This window comes from Gossypium hirsutum, chromosome A05 (assembly GCF_007990345.1).
Source record: "Gossypium hirsutum isolate 1008001.06 chromosome A05, Gossypium_hirsutum_v2.1, whole genome shotgun sequence".
Lineage (NCBI taxonomy): Eukaryota > Viridiplantae > Streptophyta > Magnoliopsida > Malvales > Malvaceae > Gossypium > Gossypium hirsutum.
In genome coordinates, this window is record NC_053428.1 from 65,650,109 (window position 1) to 65,662,857 (window position 12,749).

Sequence of the window (12,749 nt, forward strand, 5' to 3'; positions counted from 1 at the left end):
TTCGTCCTTGAATACTATTAGATTTTAGGTTGGAAGCCAATAGAATGTTGACACATGTCATAAAAAAAATAAAAAATTCTTGAAAATTTTAAAGAATTAAAAATAAGAATTATTATTTTTATATATTTTGCATGCATAAATCATAATCAACCTGAACATAATGTTGTCTGAATTCATTTGAACTTGGACAATTGTTTATCCAAATTCATTCTGAATGTTCTTTTAGTAATTTTTATTTTTTATAATTTTTTAAAAAATAATACAATTTTTAAAAAATAAACTCATATATTTTATAAAATTTTATAAAATATTTTTAGAATTTCTTTTAAATAAAAAACAACCTTTAGAAAACAAATTCATTATTGAAGTCAGAACAAACTAAATTAATATACAAAATCAATACAAATCACACATTCATGATACAAGTGAAAAACAAAATGATGTAATAAATATATTTATAAAAATTGAGATAAGAATTAAATGAGATTTTAGTAAAAAAAGGTAATATTATTAAAAGTCATGGTGTCTTAAATTCTAATCTATAATGTGGTTGTATTCTTATTTTTTTTATATAAAAAGATAAAAATATTTTTAAAATAATGTACAATGATATTTTAATTATTATTTAATTGAGTTGGTGCTTAATTTATTAGTTTACTCGTTACACTATCTCAATAGTATAGATACTTAAAAACTAATTTTTTTAATACAATAATTACTTCTCTTTCAAAAAGAAAATGTTTACCAAAATTTGGAAATGGTTATAGACATATAATGAGTGGATATGTATGACAGCAAACAGCACATGCATTGAATTTGTTGCTACAAGTAGTAGAGACTAACATCTAAAAAAGGAAAAGAATTCCAAAATTTGGATGTATTGAAAACCAAATCCACCATCTTTTAAACTGTCCTAAGAAAATGTCGGGGACAAATCTAACAAAAGCCATTAACTTTCTTCTCAATTTCTTTCTACTTCTCTAATCATTTTAATTTTTTTAAAAAAAAAAACCCAAATTTAGTGGGTTTTTTTTTCTTTGCAATTTGTTAGGGTTTACAATTTTCCTTCTAAAATATTTAAAAAAAAAAAAATTATATTTCTTTCCCGGGATGTTTATGATTCAAAGATGAAACCAAACCAAACATAATAAAAACGATTGCCACGGTTCTCATTGCCGTCGTCGCCGCCATCACTGCAGCCGCCGTCTTCGTCCAATGGGAAGTTGCATATCGGCACCAAGAAAGCTAGTAGGTATAATATCAAAGAGATGCGAGTATAGATACAAAGCGAAAGGGAAGGCGAAAGCAAAAGCTGCACGGTTTTGTCAGGATGGTAATACGGGGAAATGTATAAACCTACGCACTAGGGTTTTGAAGGAATCATCGGGATACAACATCTTGGGAAGATACAAGATGGGAAAAGAGTTGGGCAGAGGCGAGTTTGGGATCACCAACGAATGTTTCGACATAAGAACGGGAGAAGCTTACGCTTGCAAGAAGATATCCAAAGCCAAGCTGCGGACGGAGATCGACGTGGAAGACGTTCGGAGAGAAGTTGAGATCATGAAACATTTGCCTAAGCACCCAAATATTGTGGCCTTTAGGGAAGCTTTTGAAGATAAAGAAGCTGTTTATCTTGTAATGGAGCTTTGCCATGGCGGTGAACTTTTTGATAGAATCGTCGCTAAAGGTCATTATACGGAACGAGCCGCCGCTAAAGTTGTAAAAACCATTTTGGAGATTATAAAGGTAATGATTTAATATATAATTTCATGAAAAATAGGAAATTATCTTAGAAACATGAGATTAACTTATAAATATATGCAGGTCTGCCATGACCACGGAGTCATACATAGGGATTTGAAGCCAGAGAATTTCTTGCTAGCAGATGGAGGTGAAACTGCCCCAATTAAAGCAATTGACTTTGGCCTATCTACATTCTATAAACCCGGTGAGCTTATGTGAACCTAAAAGGGATAATTTCATGAATGCCCCCTGTATCTTGGGGGTTGTTCTATTGTTGACCTTTGACCACCTATGAGTAATTTTCCCCTTTTAACAAAATTAAGAAAATGAATGGAATTGGCAGGTCAGCTATTCAGTGACATTGTTGGGAGTCCTTATTATATGGCTCCCGAGGTTTTAAGAAGAAACTATGGGAAAGAAGTTGATATTTGGAGTGCTGGTGTTATCCTCTATATCATGCTTTGTGGAGTTCCTCCCTTCTGGGCTGGTCGGTAAATTTTAATTCTAGGATACTGTATTTGACATGGTATTGTTGCTAAGAGTTTGAAAGGGAATTGCAGACACTGAGGAAGGCATAGCGCAAGCAATAATAAGAGGAAAGATAGACTTTGGAAGGGATCCTTGGCCTAAAGTTTCTACTGAAGCACAGGATATTGTTAAGAGAATGCTTGATCCCAATCCTCAATGCCGGATGGCCGTTCACCAGGTCCTCGGTACGTTGTCTTATGTTACATCCATTTAATTATCTGTAAATAAAAATGTAAAATGGGCATGTTTTGTTATATGAAGAACATCCATGGATTCAAAACTTGGAAAATGGTCGAAATGTTGATCTTGGAGAAAACGTGTGTACAAGGATTAAGCAATTCTCGTTGATGAATAAGTTCAAGAAGGAAGTTCTTAGGGTAAGACCCTCCCTACCTCTATGTTTTAATATGCTGCTCTCTTGATGCAAAAATTGTGTTTAGAGGTAAAAACTTGCAGGTGGTAGCAGACAACTTGCCGAATGAACAAATCGATTCAATTACAGAGATGTTCCATATGATGGACAAGGATGAAGATGGACAATTATCGTTGGAGGAGCTTAAAGATGGACTTCAAAAGCTTGGACATTCTGTTGATCATCCTGAGGTTCAAATGTTGATGCAAGCAGTAAGTTCTTTTTTAATGGATAATAATAATAATAATATTGGAATATTATTTACATTAAAATGGTGTACGTAGGCGGACATGGATGGAAATGGAACACTGAGCTGTGATGAGTTTATAATAATGGCGGTTCACCTGAAAAGGATCGGCAACGACGAGCATTTGCGTGAAGCATTTAATGTGTTCGACAAGAACCAAAGTGGTTACATCGAATTTGAAGAACTGGAACAAGCTTTGCTCCATGACAACCTTCATCCTCACCTTATCCAGAACATCATGGTCGAAATCGACAAAGATAAGGTACCTTTTCCCTTCCACTCATCGCCACCTTTACTCACTTTCTCATTAACAACAATTAATGTTTGATTTTGTAGGATGGCAAAATCAGTTACGCGGAGTTTAAGACAATGATGCTAACAGGGATGGACTGGAAAATGGCTTCTCGACAATATTCCAGAGCTTTGCTAAATGCTGTCAGCACCAAAATTTTAAGACAATCAGGCCAATTAAAATGATAAATACAAGTGGATTTTTTCTTCATGCATTCCTCCCGCTCCAACACAATTAATCTCAAACTCTATTCTGTAATTATACATAAGATTTTACTACAATTTTTTATTTTCTTTTTAAATTTTTCCACAAAATGATAAGAGGAATATTGTACATCCGAAAATTGTAAGAAATTATATATATATATATATATTATATTCTATTATATTACAAGCTACAACAATATTTAAGAAAACATTCCAACGTCACACGTTTATATTTGTGACAAGTGAGTATCCCATTTGAATGATACTTCAACATTTTTATATTAAAATAATTGTGTTGCATCTAATGAATTAGGTTGGACTTAATCAAAATTTTAGATCCATTTGTTAGGTCCGAGCTTAGTTCAGCCCAAAAAATGGGTTTAAACTTTTGTTCAAGTTTGGTCCGGATAAAATGTTAAAATTCGGGCCTGGTTTGCCTATATTAATTTTTTATAAAATATATATAATACATCAAAATTGCTAAAAACATTAAAATAAATATTTCCCAACAAATTGAAAATAAATTAAAAAATATATATATATATATTTAAATAACACTAAGATGCAACTTAACAAGCAAATGCCTCTAAAATAGTAACAAAATTAACAATAAAACAAGAATTATACAATAACAACATAATAGTAAAATGGTAGCAAAACAGTGAAAGAGAGAGTAAAAAACAACAATTTTTTTACATATTCGTGCTGGACCAGGCTCGGAGTAAAAAAAACCTTCCTCAAGGCCCGACTCATTTTCTAAACCGGCTTTATCTTTTTATCCAAACCCATTTTTCGGGTGGACCGAGTAACTTGACCAAAGAGCAAGTCTAGTTGCACCATGTATATTGTTTAATTTTTAATTGAATTGTAAAGTGAGAATAATATTAAAAATGGAGAAAATTATGCAATGATATATGAAACATAAAAAGGAAGGTGTTAAATGTATGAAAAAGCATACAAGTAATAAAATATTTAAAAAGTTTGATGTTGTTCAACATTTGTAATGGTAATGCAGGAATAAATAAATTTGCTTTTCAGGTACATGGAAATCATCTTAACATATTAACTTCCCATATGAGAAACTGTATAAATTAACTGTCAACTGTTAAGGAACAATAACTTCGTTTTGAATGGTTATTTTCACCCTGATAAAAAAATATATTTTATATTTAAAATCATTAAAAATAAAAATTATATACAAATATTTTTAAAATTACAAAAATCAGAAAATACGGAAAAAAAGTATAAAATTATTATAAATGGAAAAAATAATATAAATTATAAAATAAATAAAAATTGCAAACTATTAAAAATAAAAAATTATTTAAATTATAAAAAAATTATATAAATTTAAAAAAATTTAAAATTTTTAAAAATATAGAAAATTATTTAAAAAATAATAAAATTTTAAAAAATACTATAAAATGTTATAAAAATCATAAAAAATATAAAACAATTAGAAATATAGTTCATTTGTACACTAACCATTGTTATAACACTACAACATCTATTAAAAATTATAAAATATTTATTTGATCATTGAAGTTATCTATTGTGCTCGTCTACTATGGATCACCCTAGAGTTTGCACCCCTAATCTATCGTTGATGACAAGAGACTGTTTTGAGACGTAAATTAAATTAAGGGAAAGGGGTTGTGAAGGTAAGTGGCAATTGTGGCTTTGTATAAAATTGTACATATTTTTTTTTATATTTTATAAATTTTATAATGTGAAAATAAAATAAAATAAAATAAAATGAAGAACACATAATTTTTTATGTGGAAACCTTTTCGGGAAAAAATTACGGGCAGAGGAGAAGAAAATTCACTATGTCAAATTCAAATTTTACAAGAGGAATAGACTATGCCTATTTATAGGCTTGTGAAACCATATTCTAATCAATATCAAATAGATATAATTTAATAGATTTAAAAAACCTTATTTTAAAATAAAATAAAAGAAGTGTAATTCTATATGGATTCTTCTTTTATTTTATTTTACCACTGTATTTTATTTAAATAAGGATTCGGGTCACTTAATACTAACATATAATTATTTTATAATTTTCTATTATTTTTAGAATAATTTAGAATAATTTTTTAATTTTATATATTTTTATTAAGTTTTTGTACTTTCTATTTTTTAAAATATTTTCATAAATTTTTTTATTTTTTCATAATTTTAAATTTTTTATTTTAATAAATTTGGGCTATTTTTAATATATATGACGTAAATGACCTATTTTATTGGCACGAGGATTACCTAATTTGATAAAATGTGGGTTTTTATTTTTAAAAAAAAATTAAAGTCTATAACTTTCATTCAAATTTAAATAATTTCATTAGATTAACGTAAATACTTTGAAATTAGGCAAAAATGCTGAAATAAAAAAAACTTAGGGAATTAAGTCGGAGTTTTCCAATTTAGTGAAATATGTTGATTTTGAAGATAGAAATATAAAACGCGTCTTGGGAAAAGCGCTTTTCGAAAAATATTTTCTACAAAACGTGTTTTCTTTTTAAAATATATATTTTTATTATAAAATTATTATTTTATTTATATAAATAAAAGATTTATTAATTAAAAATTAAAAATTAAAATAACAGAGTTAAAAATTCAAAATTTTTATGATTGTTGATATTGAGTTGAGTTTGTGTTCAAAAATTTTGGACTCTATTTATGTACCATATAAAATTGTTAATTAAGAATAATTAATTTTGTTGATTTCATATGTATTTTTAGCTATTAAATTTAATTTTAATAAATAAATTAATAGAATTTTATTTCATTATAATACATTATAGTCACTTTTATAAATACGATATATATATATAAACTAAATTTACATAATTTAGTAAATTTAATATATTACTTAATTGAATAAATTATTATTTTTTAAAGGATTAAAATTATATATTATTATGTTTTAATTTCATAATAAAATTATTAGTAAAACATTATAAAATTTTAAAAAATAAAAAATAATTAAATGTAACTTAATTAATACATACAACAAATTCGTGCATTGCACTGGTAAAAAAACCCAGTTTTATATATTTTTTATTTTAAATATAATATCACTTTTCACCATATGATACGATCTTTACGTATCACATCACGAAAAACACCATGTGATAAAAATAAACCAAAAAAAATTGATGATTGACCATTAATTTTAACAGTGAAATGATTTATTTATTAAAAAGATTTAAGGAGTATAAAGTCTAAAAATGATAAATCCTTATTAACACATTTTTTTTCTTGTTTATGTTATTAATTTTAGTATATGTAGAAAAGGTTATTAAATATTTTAAATTTAAAAAGTGTATTTAATTTTTTTAACTGATGAAAAAAGTGGTCATTTATTTTAATTTTTAAATATATTTTTGTTAAACAAATTAAATTAGTATAATTTATTTTAATATTAAAAATAGTAAATGGTTGTAAAACAAAATTATAATATCGGTTGTACCAAATAATAATAAGTACTATTAACTAATATATAATGAGTTTTGGCGTTGAAATAGTTTGGCATCAAACTTTCTAAATTTTCTTTTCAATATTGTATGATAAAAAATGCATAATATTGATTTCTTATTTGTATTGAAAATATGCACTCATATTGTAAATGCTGATAGATATTTAAGAATTTTATCGAGTTGATGTCACTCTTTTATTAATCGGATTTTAATTCAATTATGAAATTATAAAAAAAAATTATTTTTACAAGGTAATAAATATTATTTAAAGGTGTTTTTGTCTTTTTATAGAAAACCTAGAAAAATACAAATCTAATTTACCATATCCAAAAGTTTGACAAAGTTGGTGTCACCCATCCAACGAGTTCTAGCTCAGTTATGAAATTAACAAAAATTCAATTTTAACAAATTTATTATACTTTTATCCTAGCTTGGGCAAGTGGCAGCACAGAAGGTGCCCAGGGATGGCCCTCCATCTTATTCCGTCAATAATGGTCTCGCATACCTCATGCCACTTGTAGGTGGGGGCGCTCGGACAATTGTTATACCTCTATCCTAGCTTGGATGCATGACAACACAAAAGGCTCTCAGAGACGACTCTCCATCTTATTCCATCAATAATGATTGTTCGACTAGTCATGAATCTGGTTGGTCATTCATGACTAGCCACACACATACCTCATTCCAAGAGCACCCAATTTTGGCCACTCAGTACAAGATGTCCATGTTCATTACATGGTACCCTGCTTGATGACAACTGACATATAATGAACATGCCACCTGGCCAACAAATTGATACCTAAACTATATTTTTTTTCCCTATTTTGGTACCTAAACATTTTTTTGTCACAAGTAGTATCTAAACTACCTTTTCTTAACCTTTGTTAGTTTAATCATTAGTTAATCATTTAAGTTTATTTATAAAAAAGATAAATAATTAAAATTCGACATATGCAAAAAGGATAAAAATATAATTTTCTCTTACATATATATCCTTTTTATTTATTTTTCTTTATAACCGAACTGATGGTTGAACCGATTATGTTATCGACTTTTCGTTTGCTCAATTCATCTGATTTTATCAAATAAATTATTAAAAACTTATAAGAATAAAAATATTTTAAAATAGAGAAAATCGGTTCAACTGATCTGTATCGGTTCAATTCTTATCTCCGCACTAGTCCCCTGACTAGTTCTCGGTCCAACCGACTGATTTAATCTGGTTTTGAGAACACACATTTGATTGATGAAAACAACTTTTTCAATCCTGTTAGGTCGAACAAGTAAACACTGAAGTTCAAAATTATAATTAATCACCAACATCTTGACCTCGGAAAGGCGAATTTCGAGCATTGCTGGTATCACCAAACATTATAGGGTAAACTATACAAACACCCAACGATACTCATGTTCTTGTTTTGGTCACCCAAATTTTAAAATTTTCAATTTAGGCTCTAACATTTGAATTCATTCCTGTTTTGGTCAATAGCTGTTAAATTGTTAACAAAAAGCCTTTGTCTAACCTATATAATAACACATTTAGTCCTCAATCTTACCTATTCTATTAATTCGATCCTAATGCCAAAAAATTCAATAATTTTAACCCTTCACATTTGCAAATTTTATCAACTTGATCCTCAAACTTCTAACCAAAGCTTTCAGCTTTTAAAACAGAGGCATTCCACGTCTATAAATTTCTAAAGCCAAAAAAGAAAAAAAATTCTCACAATTAACGAGTCATTTTTTGAGTCAATTCTTGATACCAATGAGTTTATCTTGAAATTTTATTTCTTTTTCTTTTTCATTAGTTTTCCTCTAAATATAATATTTTATATCCCTTTGATTGATAAAATTTTGGCTAAAGAAAATGGAAAAACCTTAAAAAAAAACTTTAGATTTATTCTTGTTGTTAACAGTATGATATTTCCTTCAAGGTACATAAAAATAGTCCTCGAAGTTGGCCCTTGAAATTGAAAATTAAACCCAGAGTTAAAAAAAATATGGGTTAAAAATTTCAATTGTTCAATCAATAATTATATAAGAAAAAATTATAAACATTTAATTTTTCATAAGAAAAAAATGTGAAAGAATTAATTGAATTTTCTTTTGTTACATTAATAATGAAATGTTTAATTTTATAAATTGATTAAGAGATTATCATGTGTTTTATTTATTTTTAATTTTTAAATCCACAATAAGCAGTAGGTATCACTAATAATCTAATTTAGTGTCAATCATTTATAAAATTAATTAAAAACTAAAATTATGCTAGTTAGAGTGAAAATTTATTTTTATCAAATATTAACTTATTTATATAATTTTATTATATATATTATATTTTTAAAATTTGTTTTTTATTTTTATTTTAATGGTGTTTAGTTAATTTCAACCATAAACAAAACAATTAATAGATTTGGAATGCCTCTTTTAAAAAGCTGAAAGCTTTGGTTAGGGAGTTGAAGGATCAAATTGATAGAATTTGTAAATGTAAAAGGTTAAATTGATTGAATTATCTAGAATTAGGATCAAATTGATAGAATATGTAAGTGTCGAGGGCTAAAAGTGTTATTATACTAGTTAGAAAAAGGTTTTCTGTTAACAAATTAATGGCGGGTGACCAAAACAGGAACAATTTCAAATGTTAGTGCCTAAATTGAAAATTTTTAAAGTTAAGTGACCAAAACAGGAACATGAGCATAGTTAAGTGACCATTTGTATAGTTTAACCAACATTATAAAGGAAGAAGAAAGGGAAAATAAAAGGAAAAAATTAGAAAAAAAACTAAAGAGAGAAATAATGTAAAAGAAAAAGAATGAAAATAAAAAATTAAATCTTATTTTAAGTTTAAATGAGGTGGAAAAATATTATTGACTGTAATTTTTTAATTGATATAACATTTTAGTGTAAAATGGGTAACAGAAGAATAGTTTTTAGGTATCACTTGTGACAAAAAATATTTAGGTACCAAAATGAGAAAAAAAATCATAATTTAAGTACCAATTTGTGTATTAAGCCTTTTTTGAAATAAATTTAAAGGTTTGGCTAATGAAAGTACCAATTTGGGGAAAAAAAGTAGTTTAGGTACCACTTGTTACCAAAAAAAATTTGGTACCCTTATCTTGGGTATCAAAGTAGCTTACTCTCAGAAGATAGAGATATAGATGTGATTGGTTAGATTGACAATACATCAAACAAGAACCAAGTAGAATAGATCCGAGATTCGTATATGGATTTATTCACTTATGACGTTCATAGTGTGTCATACTTTAATACTGAGTGGATGATAGACTATATATGTGTGACTTGTATACTTTTATGTAAATGAAAGCCTAAGTTCAAATAGATTAGGAACTAAAAGCTAGTACGTTGGGTATACGACTTCTACAGTATGTAGTATCATTTTTACAACAGTGGAATTCATAGCCCAATTAAAGGGAAAATGATTTCCTCTTATCAAAATTACATGATAGATGAAAAGTAAACATGACCATGGGTAATTTATCTTTGTGATAAACGATTTAATTAATATTTGATAATAAATGACTTTTCATGAATGAAGATGTAATAGTAACAACTTAAGACAAGGGCACTTATCTTTGTGATAAAGGATATCCTATGAGGGTAACACACTTACAACAAGGTCATTATACAAGAGCTTTGAGTAGCTTTTGTAATGGTATATAACAAAGGAGAGCTCAATTACGATACTTTAGTGGAATGACTTCATGACTAAATAATATTGTAATTAATAGGCGCAAAGCTAAAACTTAATAAAAAATTATTTGAGCCCTACTTATATATGTCCAATCGGTCCCTCCGCTATCTCAAGAAAATCTAATAACCCTATTTTCAGTGGTGTCGAAAAAGGTGGTTTCAGAACCACATTTTCTTAAACTGGGTTTGTAAATATTAAATATGAATGTTTATGAAGTTGGTATAATAGAATATTAAATTTTGGTCCTTCCATTTTGTCTACTAGTTGCATAATTAGGGTATAGGGACTAAATTGTAAAAGTCTTACTACTATAGGTTTTTAATTGGCCAAAGACTTAGGGACTTAAGTTGCAATTTACCAAAGGTCCAAAATGGCAATTAAACCATTTTGTATTATGAGTTAGTGCTTAATGATGGAATAATGCACGATTTTCTTTTCCTAATGATGATTAAATTTTAATTAAATAAGGTTTAATTAATTAATTAAGGTTAATTAAGGTTCAATCCAAGTATATAAGACAAATTTAAATGGAGCATATCATCTTCATTATTCTCTCCTAGCCAGCCAAGCTTCATAACCTAAAGAAAAAGCCATTTTTTGAAGTCTTTACTTTTGGTCATCAATTTTAAGACAATACCAAGTCCTATTCTTGTAATTTTTATGTTTTTGAGGTCATGAGAGCTTGATTAAGCTAGCTCATGTACCAATTTGAAAAATTGTTTGAGGTCATGAGAGCTTGATTAAGTTAGCCCATGTACCAATTTGCAAAATTGTTAAACTTTTTGAAAGTTTCCATTGTTGAGTTCTTGAATAAATTGGTGTTAAATTGATAGATTTTAATCTTAGTTATGAAAAAAGGATTAGATTGTAATGTTTAATTGTTAGTTTTGTACAGAAGGACTAAAGAGAATAAAATGTGATATTGATATGAAATTTCTGTAAAAATAGATAATAGAGGGTCTATAATAAATGTAATTTAGGTTGGTTTTCAAACCAAATCTCAATATTTGAGAGTTATGGCTATTTCAGTTTTAGGGACTAAATTGAATAAAAACTTAGCTCGGTCGAGCAACTGGTGTGATGTAGATACTTGTGTATCCAAGTTTGTTTACTAGAGTTCATCAAGTGGTATAGTTCATATGAAATGAGAAATTGAAACGAGATATAATGATCTTGATGTTCTTTTAGAGAAATATTGAATTGAGCTTGAATAATGTATTGGAATAATGTCATGAACAAGTATATGATTACAGTAACCCTTGATTGAATGAAATTGAAAATTTGTTGTACAAAATGACATGAATTGGTATGATAAGTGATTGAATTGTTATATGATTTGATTACATGTTAAAGCTCACCTTATTGATGCTTGGCTTTGCCATGTCTATCCAAATCATGTCAAGTTAGGGTTACTTATTGTATATAGATAAAAGATGATGTAAATTTTGTTCAATACATATGAACTTACTAAGCACCTTATATGTTTACCCTGTTTGTTTTTCCTTTTCCTTGTAGATTGTCACCTTGAGAAATACATGAAGTCGGATCGTCTTAAAGCTCTCACCATCCTCAATTCTATATCTATTTGGTCATTCTTGAGTTAAGGATTGTGGCATGTATATAAGTGTTTTGGTATATACCTTAATGTATAAGATGTTTTGATAAGTTTGGTAACTTGTGATGACTTGGTGTTTTGATTCATATATGAAGATGAACATATATGCATTTCATGCTTAATGATGTGATAATCTATAGTTATATGAATGAAATATGGAATGTTATGATATGGTTAAGTTGAAGTATGCATTATAATGGTATGTTTGAGGTATATGTTGATGAATGGTTGATTTGATTCGTGGTTAATGTCTTAAAAGTGTTGATGAATGAATGGTGTATGTATTGAAAGTGAAATGTCAATGTTTTGATAGATTTGGTATAGGTAAGTTTAGGCATTTAAATGATTTGGTTGATATGCCTTAATCATATTAAAATTCTTAGGTTTAAATGATGCATAAGTGGTGAATCTCTTGATTAGAAGTTGAATATGAATGTTGAGCTAGTGTAGCATATATTTGGTATGTTTTGAACTAATTGAAATTGATACTTGGAGTAAGGTTTGGTTGG

At 27.7% G+C, this 12,749-nt stretch overlaps 1 protein-coding gene across 1 annotated transcript; it reads left to right on the top strand.

Moving 5' to 3' along the window:
- The first annotated feature begins 1,020 nt into the window (after nucleotides 1–1,020).
- Nucleotides 1,021–3,610, top strand: LOC107961177 (calcium-dependent protein kinase 24). The gene is made up of 8 exons (XM_016897391.2): nucleotides 1,021–1,749; nucleotides 1,828–1,951; nucleotides 2,090–2,233; nucleotides 2,307–2,459; nucleotides 2,536–2,651; nucleotides 2,731–2,898; nucleotides 2,971–3,195; nucleotides 3,270–3,610. The coding sequence occupies exons 1-8, from the start codon at nucleotides 1,216–1,218 to the stop codon at nucleotides 3,408–3,410; spliced, it is 1,605 nt and encodes a 534-aa protein (XP_016752880.1). The 5' UTR covers nucleotides 1,021–1,215; the 3' UTR covers nucleotides 3,411–3,610.
- The last annotated feature ends 9,139 nt before the right edge of the window (nucleotides 3,611–12,749 follow it).

Bases quoted from the DNA above. Each gene is read 5' to 3' on its own strand.
- LOC107961177 (XM_016897391.2), top strand. From the start codon at position 1,216: ATGGGAAGTTGCATATCGGCACCAAGAAAGCTAGTAGGTATAATATCA. The intron at 2,652-2,730 runs GTAAGACCCTCC...AAAAACTTGCAG, and splicing joins TCAAGAAGGAAGTTCTTAGG to GTGGTAGCAGACAACTTGCC. The intron at 2,899-2,970 runs GTAAGTTCTTTT...TGGTGTACGTAG, and splicing joins TTCAAATGTTGATGCAAGCA to GCGGACATGGATGGAAATGG.